Genomic DNA, 18,814 nt, shown 5'->3' on the forward strand with positions numbered 1-18,814 from the left:
TGAGACTGGCTATGGTGCCAGCTGTCTGGGATAGAGTCTGTAACTTAGATCAGGCAGGGTTGGGGCAGGAAAGCATGCATCTACACCCCAAGGAGGAGGTGTGGTCATCCGCAGTGGAAGCTGAACATTATCAGAGAGAACTGCAGAGTGCTTATGCCAGTACTGTGAGCCAACAGCGCACATCTGGACACAGGCTAAGAACCTAAGCTCCTGTCTACTTTTGAGTCCTAACTCCCAAGCACGTGTGTTCTCCTCAGTGTTCTGTTACACAGAGGAGAGGTGGAGAAAGTTCAGAGGGAATTTGGGCCTCTAGAAATAGCTAGGGTAAATAAGAAAAGCTAAAAAACTCATCAGTTAGCAGGGGTGGTGGTGCACACCTTTAGTTCCAGCACTCTGGAGGCAGAGGCAGGTGGATCTCTGCGAGTTCAAGGCCAGTGTGGGGTCTACAAAGCAAGTTCAGGACAGCCAGGGCAACAAAGAGAAAACCTGTCTGAAAAACAATAACAAAAACAAATAAACAACTGACCAACTCATAAACTGAAGCTATCTCCCCAGTTAGATAGTGTGATAGTTTTGACTGCAGACATTGTAGAATCAGCTGTTAAGGGAGTCTCAGTGCGAAATTTTCTGGATTAGTTTGACCTGTGGAAATACACATGAGGGACTTTTTAAAAACTGGGTTGAGGGTCCTGTATTGAGTGAAAAGGTGTGAGCGCTGAGCACAGCATACATGCATGCATGCATTACTCTCTCTCTCTCTCTCTTTCTGACTGCAGATGTAATCTGACCAGTTCCTTTCCTGACTTCCCAGGAACAATGAGCTGTAACCTGAAGTTGTGAACCACATAAACCTTGTCTCCTGTGTTGCTTTTGTCAGGCTATTTTTATCACAGCAACAGGAAAGAAACTAAGACAGAGAAGCTCTGGAGATAAAGCCTCTGGGAGGAAACAGGTCAGATGAGGTCATAAGTTAGGGTCCTCATTATAGTCTGAGGGGCCTGAAAAGAAAACGACCAGAATGGGTTCTCTTTGATGTTTAAAGATGCTGCAGTCTGCCAGCCAGGGACCAATCAGCCGGTACCTTAGTTTAGTACTTTCTCACCTCCAGAATTGGCATTTTTGTTACAGCACCCTGCATAAACTAAGACAATTATATATCCACTAAGAAGGCTGCTTTAAATTTTAAAATACTTTACTTACTTTTTGTGTATGTGTATCTAAGCGAGAGGTGTGAGAACCCCTAAAGTTGGAATTACAGGTTGTAAGCCACCCAATATGGGTGCTGGGAATAGAACTTGGACCCTCCACAAGAGCAGTGTGTACTGTTAAACACTGAGCCACCTCTCCAGCCCTGAGAGGCTATCTTAAAGATCTGTTGTTGTGTATGTGGGAAGAGAGCATCAGAACCTCTGGAGATTGAGTTAAAGGAAGTTGTGAGCCACCTGATGTGGGTTCTGGGAACTGAACTGAGTCCTGTGGAAGAGCAGCAAGAATTCTTAGCCATCAAGCCATCTCTCCACCCCTGTGAGAGGGACATTTTAATACCTAGACTTGGCTACCAACACCATTTGAATATATTTATATGTAAATAAGAATGGCACAAAAAATTATCTACTGGGGTGAATGAAATCCAGAAGTGTCTGTATTGAGTTTCATGTAAAGATAGTTGTCTAAGAGTCCACAGACTGGCTATGCATGTCCTTAATTTAGACTTCAGTTCCAAAGGACAATGCATCGCCTCCCAGCATCTAGTTCTTGTCTGTGGCATTCACATCCATCCAGCTGCTATTCAGAAAGTCTTGTCATTAGTTTCTCCCTCTGAGCACCTGCCGGCCACGGGGCTGACTATCCATCACTTCTTCCTGAGATATAGGCACAAGGTGTCAACTTAAATCCATCCCTTCTGCTTCTATCTCTCTAAGACCTTTGCTGCCGTCTCCTAACAGGTCTTTCTATGCTCGTCTGGTTAGGAGGCCTATGGCAGCCAGGGCCTGGCAGTGGTCAGAAATGAAGACTGACTCTTAGAAGTTTGTGAGGTTAAGAGACTGGTGTTCCCAGGGGAGGCTGCCAATTGTGCCTATGTAACCAAGGCCTCCTCCTGCCCTTGAGCAGAACTGAATTTTAGGGCTGGCTCAGCATTTAGATGGCTCAGCACTTAAGAGCACTTGCTTCCAGACAATCTGAATTTGGTTCCCAACATAGGTGGCTCACAACCCCCTCTACTTCCAATGACCTGACACTCTTTTAGCTCCTGAGGGTACCCGCACTTATGTGCCCAGAAGCCCACAGGCGCGCGCGCGCGCGCGCACACACACACACACACACACACACACACACAATTAAATTAAAATAACCCTGAATTTTGGCTGTAGAGACTATCCAGAATATAGGCATTGCCTAACATCTTGCTGCAAGCTGTGCAGACTTGTCTTAAAGAGAAAGAAAAGCACATTCCTTCCCTCTCCTTCCATCCTTTTATTTTCTTCTGGACAGAATGTGGCTACAATGGCTGGCACCACTGGGGCTGTTTTTAGACCATATTATGGAGGCTATTGGCAACAGAATAACCACTATCAATAGAGGAGCCACTGTCCTGGGATCTGGGCTGCTCAAGTTCGTAAGAAGTAAACTACTTTGCTCCAGCCACCTTTGCTTTGGTTTTTGGATGCAGAATTGGATACGTAAAAATACTACGTTGCCAATCACATCTATATATTAAGACAATGGTGGCAGGATGCAGAAGTGTGAATGTCAGTCCTTGTCACTTTTCATAAGGTCATGTGAAAGTGAGATGAACTAAAGCCAGTCAGAGACAGGAAGGAAGCCTGCTTTACTCTAGAGTTGGTGGTTGGTAGCCTGCATTTGGAGTTGATTAACATCTTTCAAGCCCTGAAAAGTGCCAAGTCTTTTGTCCTCTCAAGTGCAGCTATCAATAGCAATGGCCTTGAAGTGTGAAGACACCAGACTGGGCATCAAGCAAGGTCAAACCTTGCAGTTCCCAAGCCAGCTCTGGGGGCAGCCTGTCAACAGAAGCTTTCAGGAGGTCACCACCTGTAAGTTGAAGGGAAACAGCTAGAGGACCTGGGATGAAATCAAGACCAGATCTTTGACTGTGAATACTTCCAAAGCCTCATCTCCCAGAACAATGAAACTACCCAACCCCCACCCCCAGCAAGCCTTCCCTAACAGCAGAGAGGCTAAAAAAGCTATGCTAGGCTCCAAGGCCACCCGTTGGGAGTCTGAATGTGACCATGGAAGGACAGGAATCATTCCAGAGACTGGGGATTGGACTGTCAGGTGCTGTTCAAAGGACTGGCCAGTGCCGAAGAGAGAGCTGCCGCTCCTGTGAGGTGGTAGGCTTGCTGATAATGTCGGATGCTGACTACGAACTGCCTGCTCACCCATATTTTCAATGGCTGCTTCCTGTGCCTACTTCACTGCTACTTACAAATTATGTGACAACTTATCATTAGCTTTCAAATCATCAGAGCTTAAAAAAAAAAAAAAAAAAAAAACCAAAATCCACACACACCAAAAATAGATGGAGAAGCCTGAAAACCACTAAGTAATTTTCTTTTAGTCATTTGACATTCAGTTTGTTCTCATGGGGAGAGGAAGAGAGACCATGTAGGGCCAAAGGGTTCATCGACCCTTGAATTCTTTCTCAGAGTTTTAGTTTGGCATACTGTTTTCTTTTCTCCTTGCCCCCTCCCTGCTTTGAGACAGGGTGTCACATGTCTCTGGCTGGTCTAAAATTCGTTATATAGATCCTGCTGGTATTTAACTCATAGAGATTTGCCCACTTCTGCCTCCTGAATGCTAGGATTAAAGGCACTCACCACCACACCCAGGCTTTATTTTTTGAAGTTTTCTTTATTTTGCATGTATATGAGTATGCAGAAGGTGGGAGGGAGTCTGGTGATTGAACTCAGGTCCTCAGGCTTGACGGGCAAGTGCCTTTACTCTGAGCTATCTCACCAGGGTCTCCTGACAATTCTAAGCTGGCCTTGAACTTGATATGTACAGAAGGGACTTTAAACTCCTGATCCTCTGCTTCTACTTTCTGGATTGAACCCGAGACCTTGAGCATGCTCTGCAAGCACTCTACCAACTGAGCTACAACCAGAGCCCCACATGTGGCCTCTTGGCATAAAACTACCCACTTGAAAGAGATATGGCCCCAGAATGAAGGACACAGGTCTTGCTTTTATCTTCTTCTTCCTGTTATGCTGCCTGGCACCTGAATGTGTCTGGACATCAACGTACAAGCTGCATTCTGAGGGAGCACAGAGTTGGGGAACCTGACCACGGAGGCACTCAGCAACCCCACAGCACAAAGAGTAGGGCTTTGTGCAAGCAATTGCTTTCACAATAGTAGAATCTAATTCTGGTCTAAAATTCACCACCCAAAGTGAATGCTAAGGCCAAACACTCCAGGAGAAATCATAACCAGGGGGAAGGTGAGATGAATAGACAGCATTTAAGTTGATGGGGTAACTGCAGAAATCAGACATACAAATAAAAATGTTGACAGACAATAATAGTGTTGCATAGCTTTGAATACTTTTATATTGATCAAACTGCTTTTCAGTAGAGTCTCTGACAACAAGTCAGGATGAAAAACATTCCAAATTTACAGAAACACATATTGATCGACTAAGATACTTTACAAAATATGGCTTAGCACAATCCTTTGTTTGCTCCAGAGCTATCCCCAGGCTCTGAGGTTTGACTCCTCAGGCTGAGGCCACAGGGCTTTGCCATCTTTATTAAGTCTGCTCTAGGAGGACAGATACAAACAAGGAGGGTGAACGATCTTTATCTTTATCCACAGTGACAAGGGCTGAGTCAACCTCTTGGAGACAAGTCACAGGCATGGCCTACGTTTCTCTGTCAGCTCTTCAGATTTGGTTAAGGTTAAATTCTGTTTCCCTGAAATATCATTGTGAGCTCATCAAGTCCACCCAATCATCAGTCCCTCTCAACATAAAAAAAAAAAGCAAAAACAAACAAACAAAAAATAGACAAACTGAGGGCTGAGGGTAACGCCAGGTGTGGACTAGGCCTGCCTCTTTGTTGCCTTTGGGGGATGGGGAGGCTACTTGCTGCTCCCAAAGTGATACTTACAAAGGATAAAGGTGTGTGGGAACACAGTGGTGAGAGAATGTTAACAAGTCTCAATACATATTTAGGTACCAATGTGACCCTTGGAGGCAGCTAAAAATACCACAAGTTGGAGATCCATTCACCCTGTCTCCTACCCCTAGACAAACTTCACTTACTTTTTCTTTCCAAAAAATCAAAACAGTAGGTGTGGGTTCTAGCAGGGAGCCACTTGGATGAAGTCAGCACACTGGGCTGTCTAATATGTTCTGGAAAGTGCTAGAATGTAGGATATAAGAATATACTCCATTCGTATTCAGTCAAATTTCCCAGGCAAAATACTTAGCCTGATTCTGATGCGATTCTTAGGATGAAACATAGTTTTTTTCTTTCTTTTTTTGAAACACGGTTTCTTAAGAGCAACTGCAGAAGTGTGGGTGCAGGAAAATAGGAGCTCAGAAGTTTCGTTTTTAATTGGTAATTTGATCCAGTTCACTTGGGCATTCTGCTCCTTGAGATCATTTTGTTTTCTTGTCCTTCCCAGGATCCCATGGACTCTGTTTACATCTGCAGTGTCTGGACTGCTGGCCCAATACAGTGGCAGAGACAGAGGCCAGCTGCAGCCTTTTCAAGCTTCACAGAATATTATGTAAGTGTAACAGCAGCATTTTCATGACCACACTCAACAACTTGTTTCTAGAAAATAATAAAACTGTCTCCAAGGACATTTAGACTCTGAAAATGCTTTGCACACAGGATGGCAATAAACATTTCTATCAAACAATGATGACTTGTTAAAGCAGCCTCATACCACTGAATTTTACCCAGCATTTTCTGCTCCTCCTTTTGGTGCTTTGCTGAGGTTCTCAGAATCCAGGTTGAAAAAAGGTATCTGTCCTCTGCCTTTGGTACTTTTTCCCTCGACAACACTGTCCTATGAAAAGAAAATCCTATGGGTTCCATTTGTTTGATGCATTTGAAGCCAACCACAGAAGGTAGCCTCCCTAGGCCTTCAGTGGCTGGAAATTAGTTTCCATAATGTGATCTCATTTTGTTCTCAAGTTCCAAGTGTTGTCTCTCTTTATTTTACACAGAAGGAAACAGAGGCACAGATCCCAGCTTCCAAGGCTGAGGGTTACTTAGTGGAGAACTGAATTCCAGTTTCTCCTTATACAGTGCCAGTACAGGGCACTGGGCATTGTACCTTCCCACTCAAGTCACTGAGTACTGGGATGTGTGTGGGTAGAAGGTAGGCAGGAGGGAAGCAGACAGATAAGCTGAGCCTACGGACAAGGAAACTTCAGAAACCTGTGCCCCTTTGCACAGGTACTTACCCATCTTGCAATTAGGAAATGCTTTAACTGGTCCAGTGCCTGCTAAGTATCTATGTAGCTTTATCTACTTATATGATAATAGCAAAGTATCCTTTTCTCATAATACCATTAAGAAACCTGCTGACATTCTTCTGGATACATAAACACGCTATTTTAAAATACCATCTTAAAGCATTCATGTAATTTATTTTCCTTAAATAATAATTCGCTACAATCCTGCCACAAATTTAAAAATAATTAACATGGTATTCACAGAACAGAATTCTTTAGGACAATCAAAATCCTGGAGTATTTAGAATAAATTAACATCAAATTGTGTTTATATTCAGATAGTCTGATTCTCTCCTTTGAAATGAAATGGAGACCATTGTAGCCAAGGGTAAATGAACACATTTGTTCTTCCATACAGAGACTCATTCTTTATATAAACTCAACAGTATTTTTAATCAAGTTAGGAATCCTGAGAAAGTCACCCATCATACACACACACACACACACACACACACACACACACACACACACACGCACACACACACACACACACACAACACCCTTGAGAAGCAGTGTTTCTTCTGGTCACTTACTAGAAGGTCATTTCTCAGAAGGGTCCAAAATTCTGAATATTTGGATGCTTTCTTCCCCCACCCCCAGGAAAACTGTCCTGTTTCAAGTGTGAGAGCTTGAAGTAGCAGCAGTCCACATAGATTCAGTAGTTGGCGATTCCAGTCATGGCGTCTGAGTACACAGTAAGGGGTGAGCAGAGGCTCGTCTGCGTCTAAAGCTAAGACTCAGCATTATGCAGAGAATCTAGTTCCCAGTCTTGGCTGAGAATTCACCTGAACATTGATTCTGAAGCTGGTTCAGGCACTGGGTGTGATCCTGAAGAAAAGGAATGCATGGGTGGGGAAATGGGGTGCTTTGGAACATGAGTGCAGAAGGAGTAGAGATGAGGCAGAGGGAGGGAGGGAAGGAGGGCAGAATAGACCCTGTTCATCCTCCAGCCTGTTGTCCCTTGTGCCCCACCTGTGGTACATTCATCTGAGTTTTCCTTAGTGTCGGGGGTAATGGATGCCAACTGCCAAGGAAGTTCAGCCCTTGGAGTCCCACACAGATCAACACACAAAACACCTGAGCAACCACAAGCAGCCATGCTGTCTGGCTTCTGGCGGGAGGGCATCCACAGCACCGCTGGTGTCCCCTCTCATTGCTCGAGGATGGCTGACAGGAGATGGTGATATGTAGGGAGAGACACAGTCCCCAAATGGAGATCCCCTGTTTGCTTATCTCTCTGGGCCCAAAGAAGTCATAGCTGCATGCATGTCTACATCATCAGTTCCTATGTACAGGGTATCTTTTCCACAGAAATTTAAAGTGCCAGGGTTCAAATGAGCTCATTCCTTTCCCAGTGACCAGCATCTCTGGGGGCCTCCAGGGAAATGTGTGTCCCCTTCTTCAGGAAGTCGCCCTAGGGGAGGAGGAATGAACACTTCACAGTTGTCCTAACTGGGATCCAGCCTCTGGACTAAGCCTTCTTTATACACTCGAAGAATTGCTTCACACACAAACTTGTACTGGCTCTGGAAGAGAAAAGAAAGTGGTCAAGCCCAGGGCCCCAGGAGTGTTGCCGTACACCATGCTTTAGAGTGTCTCTGTAGCATCTGTATTATACTTACTCCCTGTGGGCCTCGTGTCGGGGGAAGAGTGAGGTGCATTCAAGTTTTAACAGACTGGGGTGAGGGGGCTACTCTCAGAAGTGTGAGCAGAGGGGGAGCTGGCTGCCTGAGGAATGGTCAAGTGTGAGAGGGAAGCCCCAGTGTTCATCTTTCTCTGCTTGATTACTAAACACAGCTGCTGTAGTTCCTGCTGTCATGCCCTCCTTGCCATGATAGGCTGACCTCAAATTACGAGCATAAATAAACTGTTCCTCGCTCGACTCTTTTGAGGTACTTGGCTACAGTAATGAGACATGTGACTAATATAAGGCACTGATGTGGAAGCCCTGGTGACAAGGATCATCTGTTCTGAGGAGTATATGTAAGGACCCCACTATCCTGGCCTGGAACACATGAGCATGTGGAGAAGCTGGAGGAGGGGTGATGGAGGATATGGACAGAGGAGGACTGGGATTTGGGTGTGGGACAAGGAACCTAGATTCCCCCTTTTCTCAACAGTTAGGAAAAGATGCTGATTATTTAGATAGTCCTTCAGTATCTATGGGGGATAGCTTCTAGAACTCACTACAGATACCCAGCTCCTCAGTTGCTCCAATCCTTTATATAAAAAGGGCACAGCATTTACTTATAGCTCATGAGCCCCCTTCACACACCATCCTGTAGACTTTAAAAATCACCTTTTTGGAAGGGCATTGTGGTGCGTCCCAGCCATTTGAGAGGTAGAGGCAGGTAGATTTCTGAGTTCTAGGCTGGTCTATATAGTGAGTTCCAGGCCAGCCAGGGCTACAGACTAAGACTTTGTCTCATGGGGAGGAAAAAAAAAAAATCTCCTTGAGAAGCTGGGTGCAATGGCTTCTATATGATCTGAGATCCCAGCACCCAGCAGGCTCAGGCAGGAGTTCTAGAGCAGTCTGGATTTCAGAATAAGACCCTGTTTAAAAACAACCGCCACCACTAATACCACCAAAATCCAAAAGCAAAACAAAAGTTACCTCTAGATATTTCCAATATCTAATACAATGTAAATAGTTATACTGTATTTTGTTTTTTTTTTTATTAAAATCTTTTATTTATTTTTTATTAATTACACTTTATTCATTTTGTATCCCCCCCATAAGCCCCTCCCCCCTCCCCTGCCGATCCCACCCTCCCTCCCCTTTCTGCATGCATGCCACTCCCCAAGTCCACTGATAGGGGAGGTCCTCCTCTCCTTCTTTCTGATCTTAGTCTATCAGTTCTCATCAAAAGTGGCTGCATTGTCCTCTACTGTGGCCTGGTAAGGCTGCTCCCCCCCAAGGGGGAAGTGATCAAAGAGCAGGCCAATCAGATTATGTCAGAGGCAGTCCCTCTTCCCATTACTATGTAACCCACTTGGACACTGAACTGCCATGGGCTACACCTGTATTTTGTAGGGAATAGAGAAAAGTCTTTATATGTTTATTCAGAAACATTTTCCCCCCTAGCTTTAGATCCATGATCACTTGAATCCTTGGATGTGGAGCCACAGATATACGGGGCTGACAACATTTTGCTAAGTGGCCCAGGTAGGCCTTGTAAATGTAATCCTCCTGCCTCTAGACTAGATGTGAATAGAGTCTTATACCACCAGGCCTGGCTGAAGGGGTTTTGTGATTTTTTTTATTTTCAAAAATAATTTATGTATTTTTATTTTATGTGCATTGGTGTTTAACCTACATGTACGTCTGTGTGAGGGTGTCAAATCTTGGCATTACAGACAATTGTGAACTGCTGGGTGCTGGGAATTGAACCTGGGTCCTCTGGAAGAGCAGACAGTGCTCTTAACTGCTAGGTCATCACTCCAGCCCTGGATCTGTGAATTTTTAAACCAGCATTTATTTAGTCTTTTGTACTGCAACACAGGGCAGAAAATGGCCTTAAATAGATGGTTTGCTTTTTCTTTTCCTTAGTTATTTGTGTGGTGATGGCAAGATAGTTTGCCCTTCTGGAGATCCAACTCAGATTGGAAATAAGTGTCTATACCTAGTAAGTTACCCCTATGGTTTGAGTTGTTTTTCTCAACTGTATTTCCCAGGTACTAACATGTTCTATCAGGGAAATCTTACAATGTCTGTGTACCAGCCTGTGACTGCTCAGAGCTTGTTAGAGCATAGAGGTCCTGCTCCTTGCTTTGCTAACTCCTCTCACTAATTCCACCCCAAAATACCCTCTGGAGGTTTTGCCAGGTGGCTGCTTCCCTGTCTTTGTCAACTCGTTCTTAAACAATCTTCTACATTCTTAAACATTCTTAGATACCATGGGACTTCGCCCATTGTGACTGAGATTGCAAAGTAATCCAGTTCCACACAACCCAAGCTCCGGTGTCTTCTATTTGGACAATGTAGTCTGTTGAATGAATGATCAAAGGCAAGATAGCTGCCACCTATAAGGTGGGAGAATGGAGGCCTTGAGGGTTCAGTTGTTACCCAAAGGCTGTCAGTATGTGAGGAGAAGGCCAACCACACCCTGTTCTTCTTGCAGCTGCAAATGACAAGCAGATACCTCCTGCTTGATGGAATGCAAGGAGGGCTGCTCTTGGACTGAGTGGCAAGTAGGGTATGCCAGAGGTCAACAGAATGCATGCCAAATGGGCCTGGGCTTTGCAGTCACCGTGCCTCTGACAAACTGTTTGATTTTTGGCACCTGACTCAGTTCCCTTCAACTTCATTCTCTTTACAATGTCCCTGTTGCTGTTTAGAGAGGGTCTCGGGTGTGTAGTCCTGCCTGGCCTGGAATGTTTTATGTAGACCAAGCTGGCCTCAAACTCAGAGATGTACCCCGCCTCTGCACCACTACGCCTATCTAACCTTTACCGTGTTTTTATTACTTCCATTTTTAATTACTGAGTTTCTACTTACTGATGTCTGTACCATCATGGCGCGCTGGTCTCTCATTTTCCGGACAATATCCAGTGGGTGAACAGGCAGGTTCCTCTCAATTAAGCACATGGCTGTTTCCATGGTGACCAACACACCTGTTCGACCTATTCCAGCACTAGGGAGGAGAGAGAATCAGAGACTCAGGATATGTCTGGGCATCATTCTGCAAGGCAGAGCTGAACCCCTAATCAAGGCCTGTGCTTACCCAGTGCAAGCCCTGATGTTGCTTTCAAGAATAGAGAGCACACATTCAGGTGTGATCTTACGCTCCTCAAAAACAAAAATAACAAAGCCATCCCCACAGGTCCAAAGGCTGGAACTCAACAAGAAAACTATCCAGGAAGTACAAAGTCCACCCCTTCTGAGTCATGCCTATTGTCAAGGTCAAAAACTTCAGGACAGGGAGGTGTGGTGAGGTTTTCCTTTTCAGCACCCAGCTGCGATGACATGCTTATGATTTCATTATGTGCTAGCTCTTCTGAAATGGTTAGAAAGTAAGCAGTTTTCCGGGAGCACGTGACTTTGTGGAGAAGGGCGGGTTTGGTGTCTGCCTATTTCTCCTGGCCTTTCCCAAAGAAGGGGTACAACCATTAAAAAGAGAACGCAGTAAGGCTCAGTACCTGCAGTGAACGAGGGCAGGCTCACCGTCTACCCTCAGGGACCTCACGTACTTCACAAACTCCAAGAAGTCTGAGGAGTCGTCAGGCACGCCGTGGTCCGGCCATGCGACATACTGAAGATGGGTCACTGTGTGCTCTTCCCCAGTCTGTGGATGACGTGGTGGCCTGGTGAGTCACCAAGGCCATGGGCCCTGCCCTGGGACCAGCCAGGGTGGTCTTCTCTTCAGTGTCCTTTTGCCCCTCTGCACCCAGCCCTGCTATGGTCTTTGTCAACTCCCATCAAGCTTCCATCCTCCCAAAACATCACTCTTGCCCCCTAAGACACTGCCCTCTTGACCTCCTTTACCTTCAGCCATTTCTTTCGCTTGCTTCCACGCACCCTGCAGTCAGGGTTGTCCACGCTGCCTCTGTATTATGTGCATATTTTGTCTGGTGCAGGGAGGATCAAACCTAGGCTTTGCTCATGACAGTCAGGGGCTCCTTCTATTCCTAAGTCTAAACACCCCTTCTACTGCTGACCCACCCACCCTCAAAACACATACACATAAAATGAAGTTTACCATTTGAACTGATGTTACAGCATGGTTTACTGGCATGAAGTATTACAACGCCGGGCAACTATAACTGCTATCTCCTTCCAGAACTTTCATTTTTAACCACCCAAATAGGAACTTTGCAGCCATTACAATGTAAACCCCACCCCCACCCCCTTTTCCTGACCAGGGAAAACACCATTCTCCTCTCCATGCCTGTGAAGTTAGCATTTTAGGTTTTCAGATAAATGTCATCTTAGTATTTATCTTTCTGACTGGCCTCATTCATTTGGCGCAATGTCTTTCAGACTCAGCTTACAGAAGCCTTTGCCCAGAACGTTCTTTTTTGAGATTGAGTCCTACTATATTCCATAGCTATGCCCATTTTGTTTATCCGCACATCTCTGGATGGGTAGACGGCAGGGCTGCCTCTCCCTCTCGACTATTGCGAATGGTGGCGCTATACCCGTGGACACTGGCTCTCTGCCAGGAGGACTTTTGTTTACTGACCTATCTGCCAGGTGACACTACAGCAGAGGTGAACATGAGACCCCACAGATCTACCTGCCCCTCGGAACCCTGCTCACCTCAGTGTTTGTAATTAGCATTTCTCGGGACACGTAAGCAATGGTGCAATCTTCGGCCTGACACTGGATGTGAAAGATGCCGTGGTCCATGACGTCAGGGGGATCGGGCCAGTACTGGTGACATTTGGTCTGTAAGAAGCCAGAGAACACAAGTCAGGCTTTTCTGGAGGGCATAACCAGAGCAGCTAAGTGCATGGCATCCGGTCACATCTGTTTAGAGGTGACAGGAGAGGTGACACTCAGATGGGACCCATGGCCTGAACAAGGGAGTGAGCTTACCATCTAGGCTGTGTTCACGAGGAGAGCAACAGGGCCTGGGTTAGGCTGACCCAGGTTCTTTGGGCCTCTTTTCTGTTCTCATCAGCCTCTCCTACCTCAGCTCTACTCACTTTCCACACTATCTCTCAGACAGGAGCCTCGGGACACAGGAGTTAAGAGCTCATTCGGGTACCAGACAGGATTCTATCGGAAGAATTCCCCCTCTCCACTTATTGGCCATTCCAACAGCCTTTGACCTCCCTGAATCTCAGGTTTTCACACACAGACAGAAGATGGAGAGGGTGTAGCGTGGGGGGTCACTTGTGGGTGAGGTCACCGTGATCATCAATTAGGTTGGTCAGGTTCCTCAAAAGTCCTGATTTAAAAAATCTCCAAGCTGAGACAACTATCTTTTTTTCATGTGGCATCCTATACCCTCAAATGCCTTTAGGGTCTGGGACCATCGGCTTTGTACTTGTTCCTCTGAGAGTGGTGAGCCACTCAGTGAGTAAAGCACTTGTTGTGCAAGCCTGATGATGAGTTCAAGCCTCACATCCATGGTGGAAGAAGTGAGCTGACTATCATATGCTTATTTATTTCCATGTGTGTTCTCTAGCATGTTGAACACACACACACACACACACACACACACACACACACACTGATAATAAATAAAACAAAAATTCTAAAAACTTTCTTAATGGTGGGACCAGGAGATGGGCCGGAGGTTAAGAGTACTGGCTATTCTTCCAGAGGCCCTGAGTTCAATTCCTAGCAACTACATGGTGGATCACAACCATCTATAATGAGATCTGGTGCCCTCTTCTGGTGTGCAGGCGCACATGTAGGCAGAACACTGTGTATATAATAAATTAATTAATCTGAAAAGAAAGGCGGGGAGAGAGAGAGAGAGAGAGAGAGAACTGGCTGCTTCTCCAGAAGGCTGGGGTTCAATTCCCACCACCCAAATTGGCAGTTCACAACTATCTGTAACTCTAGTCCCGGGGGATCTGCTCCATTCTCCTGGCCTCCACAGGTACCAGGCACACACTCCTCTACAATACAGGCAAAAACATTCATATACATAAAAGAAAATGGAAACAATTAGAAGGAAATAAGAAGAGAAAGTTCTCAGTGAAGCCAAGACTTCCCATACAGCAAAGGTGGACTCCAGAGCCCTGTACACTAAGTGACTTGCCATGGTCAAAAGCTGCTGTGACATAGTTTAGCATTCATCTTGTTGTATGCCGTCTCCCAATACGGCACCTGGGGCTGACCGTTCCCACCTTCCCGTGTTCTTTTTCCGTTTCCAAACCCTGCAGCCTCCTCCCTAAGCCACCTTAGTTTCTACTTCTGGTTTTCACATCGAGTGCAAGTCTAGGCTACCCATAGGTACCCTCTCCAATTTTGATTCATTTAACAATTGTTATTATAACATCAGAAGAAAAAGAAAATAGGAAACAACCTCGGAACCTGCTCCAGAGGGCCTCTGAAAGCCAGAAGAAAACAGGAAACAACCTTGAAACCTGCCACAGAGGGCCTCTGAAAGCTTCTGCAGTATAGACCGTCAAAGCAGATGCTGAGCCTGATGGCCAACTGATGGGCAGAGTGAATGAATTCTATGTAAGAAGTGGGAAATAGTAAGAGCTGGAGGGGACGGGAACTCCACAAGGAGAGCAACAGAACAAGATAATTTGAACACAGGGAACTTCCCAGAGACCCATACTCCAACCAAGGACTATTCGTGGAGATGACCTGGAACCCCTGCACAGGTGTAGCCCATGGCAGTTCAGTGTCCAAGTGGGTTACATAGTAATGGGAAGAGGGACTGCCTCTGACATAATCTGATTGGCCTGCTCGTTGATCACTTCCCCCTGATGGGGGAGCAGCCTTATCAGGCCACAGTAGAGGACAATGCAGCCACTTTTGATGAGAACTGATAGACTAAGATCAGAAGGAAGGAGAGGAGGACCTCCCCTATCAGTGGACTTGGAGAGTGGCATGCATGCAGAAAGGGGAGGGAGGGTGGGATCGGGAGGGGAGGAGGGAGGAGCTTATGGGGGGATGCAAAATGAATAAAGTGTAATTAATAAAAAAATTAAAAAAAAAACAATTGTTATTATAGATTTCTCTATTTTGGGCCAGCTGGCTCAAGCCACCTTCCTGCCTCAGCCTCTAAGTAGCTTGCACTGTAGGCATGCACCATCATGTGTAGCTTAAAGAAAAAGAAAAATTTCCCTCAAACCTAGACTGTTTCCCATGTTAAGTAAATATGACATTTGTTTATAGCAGAAAGGTGATATAACCAACAGACACATGGAGTTTGTTGGGAAACAGCTTTCCCAGACTTCTTTTCAAATGTCACAGTGAAGATCTGAGATTAAAGTATGCTGTGGGTGCTGGAGTTAAGGGTTTAGTAAAACAGCTTAGATGGGAAAGCTATCCTGGGGAGGAGTCACTCTCTGACTCTCCAAGATTCAGAGGGCTCGCTGTCAGCTTGACTAGAGGCAGAGGTGCCAGACACAGACAGGATGCCTGTCTGTCCATCTGAACCTGAGACAGAGAGATCTCATGTATAGGAGAAAATTGCCTGCAGGCTCCCCAGGGTCCTGCCCTCGGATAGCTGGGGGAAGAGACTCTCTGCAGTTACACAGGCCTGCGCTCCCTAAGTATCTTTATCACAAGGAATTTGCTGGAAGCCGGACTCATTTTAGGCCAGCCTGGATCTGGACATACCAGGGGGTGCAGCAGGAGAAGCAGAAGTCTGTGAAGGTCCTGTCTCTTGATCTGTTAGTGTGCTCTAGAACCCGACGTGTCTCGAGGGCCTGTTTGTCATGCCTGCTGGGGGAGGGGTATGGAAGCCCCATGTCTTTACAATAGTATCTTTTAAGCTTAGGGATGCTTTTATGCACATTCCTTATTCTGACCTCAGGACCACTCCCTGAGGTAGGGATGTGACTATCTGGCAGTGAATTAACTAAGGCTCAGAAGATTCACCTGTGTCAGGTCATAAGAACTATGGGGACAGAGCCCAAATTTCATTCCAGGCTGATGCCCTGTGAAGAGACAAGTAAGTGCACACCAACAAGGCTGTGAGGATATGAGAGGGATTCTGCCACCACAGGGAAGCAGTATAAAGGCTATTGTAACAGTTGGTGAGCCATAGGCTACTGGCAGATGTTGCCAGAAGGAGTTAGTCACAGGCTGATGAGACTGCTTGTTCTTTCCTTCCGGTCCCAGGCATCCAGTAATACTCAAATGGCTTTGGAAAGGAAGTGCTTTAGGGGGCCAGTGGAACATGCTGAAAGCTGAGCTCCAGGCCGATAGGGTGCTGTCTTAGAAAGATGGGCCAGATGGGGCTGTGGGAGAGCCGTGGGTTCAATTAAGAAGGCTATATCATCAGTACTTGATTTCTTGCTAACTTAGTTGGGCAAAAAGCATCCCTGGGGAGGGTCTGATGAGTCAGAGATGGTATGGCATTATCCTCTGGGTGTTCTCGAATCCAGCCAAAGTAACACATGTAGAAAGGATAGGCACAGGCGGGGGCAGGCCAGGCAGGAGTGGACCGATGTCTTGGACAGAGTGGGCAGGGAGCTCAGGATGGAAGGCTTATGACGGATGAGGCAAGGACAGGTCATTCAGGCCAAAGGAATGTAAAAGCTTGCCTGGGCACCTAGGAGACACAGTACACTCAGCAGAGCTGAACAAAGGGTTCAAGTTGGCCTGCAACATTTCCACATGTTGGACATGTAACATTTCGCTCTGTGCATCGATGAGCCACTATGGGGCATGGGCAGGAAATGCTGACCCAGAACTGCTGGCAAATGGAAATTCTGGGCCATGAGCTATTGCTTCTGCTGTAGGAGATAAACACGAAGGTTCTGGGAACAGGCAGGAACAAGCGGGACGGGAGGGGACTCACAGGTACCAATGGCATTACACAATGCTGAGTGGTCACAGGGAAGAGAAGGAACAGCCGGGACCTGTCCCAGATGGCTGGTGTCGGCGGTTAAGGTAAGATGTGTGCCTCCTGCTCAGATGGTGGGCTCATGGATATGGGCTGCACATCTGTATATGTGTGCACACGAGGGGCTGGCTGGTGGCTTCGGGATCATCTTAGAAAATGGCACTAGACAGATGTGTCCAACCAGAAAGTAAGCAGTTGGACTGGGGGCTGAACCTTCCACCACAAGATGGAAAGTAAGTCTTAGCTTTGTGAGACCACAGGAAGGCACCAGGAGCCTAACCTGTGCGCGTATTATCAAGTACAGACGCACGGGAGTTGCAAGAGGTCTGTGCCACCCCAAACCTTCTTGTCAGCCTCATGACAGTCATTGGCTTTACTGCTGCTACTCAGAGCAAATCCGCCGCCTCTGGTCCAGTGAGACAGCGGGACCCTGAGGCCTTTCCCTTAGAAATTCATTATCAATACTCAGAATCACCCAAAAGCCAGGCATTGCGCTGTGTGGTGATGTGGGAAATGGAACTTTATAGTTCAAAGCCTGCGCTAAAAGTGACTGGTGTGATAGGAAGGAAAATTAACTTCATTATTCATAGGGGGATAGAAAATATAGCTCCTCTTTCCCCAAGGGGTGGGGGGAACATTTGATGGAAGGCAAAGGCATGGAAGATTTCTTTTCCCAACTGAAAAGGGGCCTGTTTAAGAAGAAAGCCCCCCAGAGTCAACCGAGAACCTAACCATAATAGAGGTCAGCGACCCTGCAGGCCTCTCTGAGCTCAGGTGACTCAGTCGGGAGACTCTGCAGGGTCTTCACGAACACGGACACTGCACAGACTCAGTGCAGCGTGGGGAGGGCACGGGACTCCAGGGCAGGCCTGCCGGGAGACCCACTTTCCTACAGACCCGACACAAGGGCAATGACAGCATGTGCCGCGAAGTTCCTTACACCAGGAGGGGGGAAGCCATTCACCCACTGATTCGGAAGGCGTGGGAGTGTACTGGGATTGGAGGGCAAAGGGCGCAGGTCAACAGAGAATCTGTAACAGGAGAGGGACGCGGGGACCTTGGATTTTGAAAGAACAGGTTTATAACTACTGATAAAAGACAGAGTAAGTGGCCAGCGCCGGAGATGCCTTACGGGACTCTCGAATGTTTGGGTAGTGAATTACACTAAAAAAGAAAAGGTTGGAAAACACAAATATGTTGGGTCACAAGGAGGCCTCGGATGACAGGGGAGGACGGCTGAAGCTTGGAGCTGGAGGGGCGGGCCCTGGAAGGATGAGGGTGAGGTTCCTTGGATCATAGGAGGTTCCCTCCCTCCCCCTGAGATGGAAGAAGCAGCTCAAGGGAAGGCACCAGGGCAGACCATCTGTCACGTGCCACTTCTTCAGGGGCTCCCCGTTCTGAGAACGGCTGTTTAGCTGCAAGGGTGGATTGTCAAAGAGCAAGAAGCCTGACTCCCGCGAGCCAGAGCTGGCACTGAGCTGCTGGGAGGATTCAGGTGTCAGCTGGGAGGAACTGCATCATGAACTCAAAGACCTCAGGGGATTGCCAGCTCCACAAACTGTTCCTGAGGAAATGTGAAGTATGGGCACTCAGAGTAACAGAATATAAGGCCAAATAAAGACAGACAGAGCACAGAGTATCTGCTATCAATAACATCGGAGACTGCCAAGTATGGAGGCAGATCAACCGAATCACTGTGCCACCAAGAAAGCCTCAGCCTGGGCCTCCGGCCACATGGACAGTCTATCCCTAACGCTTTAGCTTTATTTTCACAATACATAGTAGAGAATGAGATGAGTGTGGCTGGCCTCAGGTTCAGGGCTTGGGGGAGAAGAATACTTG

At 46.7% G+C, this 18,814-nt stretch overlaps 1 protein-coding gene across 1 annotated transcript in view; it reads right to left on the bottom strand.

The window, feature by feature from the left end:
• Positions 1-4,551: 4,551 nt before the first annotated feature.
• The window catches only part of Ptpn3 (protein tyrosine phosphatase non-receptor type 3), a 55,009-nt gene continuing 40,746 nt past the window's right edge, over positions 4,552-18,814 (bottom strand). Inside the window, exons 13-16 of the mRNA XM_055605231.1 lie at positions 12,748-12,876; positions 11,628-11,773; positions 10,987-11,122; positions 4,552-8,014 (exon numbers count right to left, since the gene is read on the bottom strand). Of these exons, the coding sequence (XP_055461206.1) occupies positions 7,937-8,014; positions 10,987-11,122; positions 11,628-11,773; positions 12,748-12,876 (489 nt within the window). The 3' untranslated portion in view covers positions 4,552-7,936. The remainder of the gene's footprint in view (positions 8,015-10,986; positions 11,123-11,627; positions 11,774-12,747; positions 12,877-18,814) is intronic.

The sequence above is a fragment of the Psammomys obesus genome, unplaced genomic scaffold, assembly GCF_907164565.1.
Source record: "Psammomys obesus unplaced genomic scaffold, mPsaObe1.curated_primary_1811, whole genome shotgun sequence".
NCBI classification, from domain to species: Eukaryota; Metazoa; Chordata; class Mammalia; order Rodentia; family Muridae; genus Psammomys; species Psammomys obesus.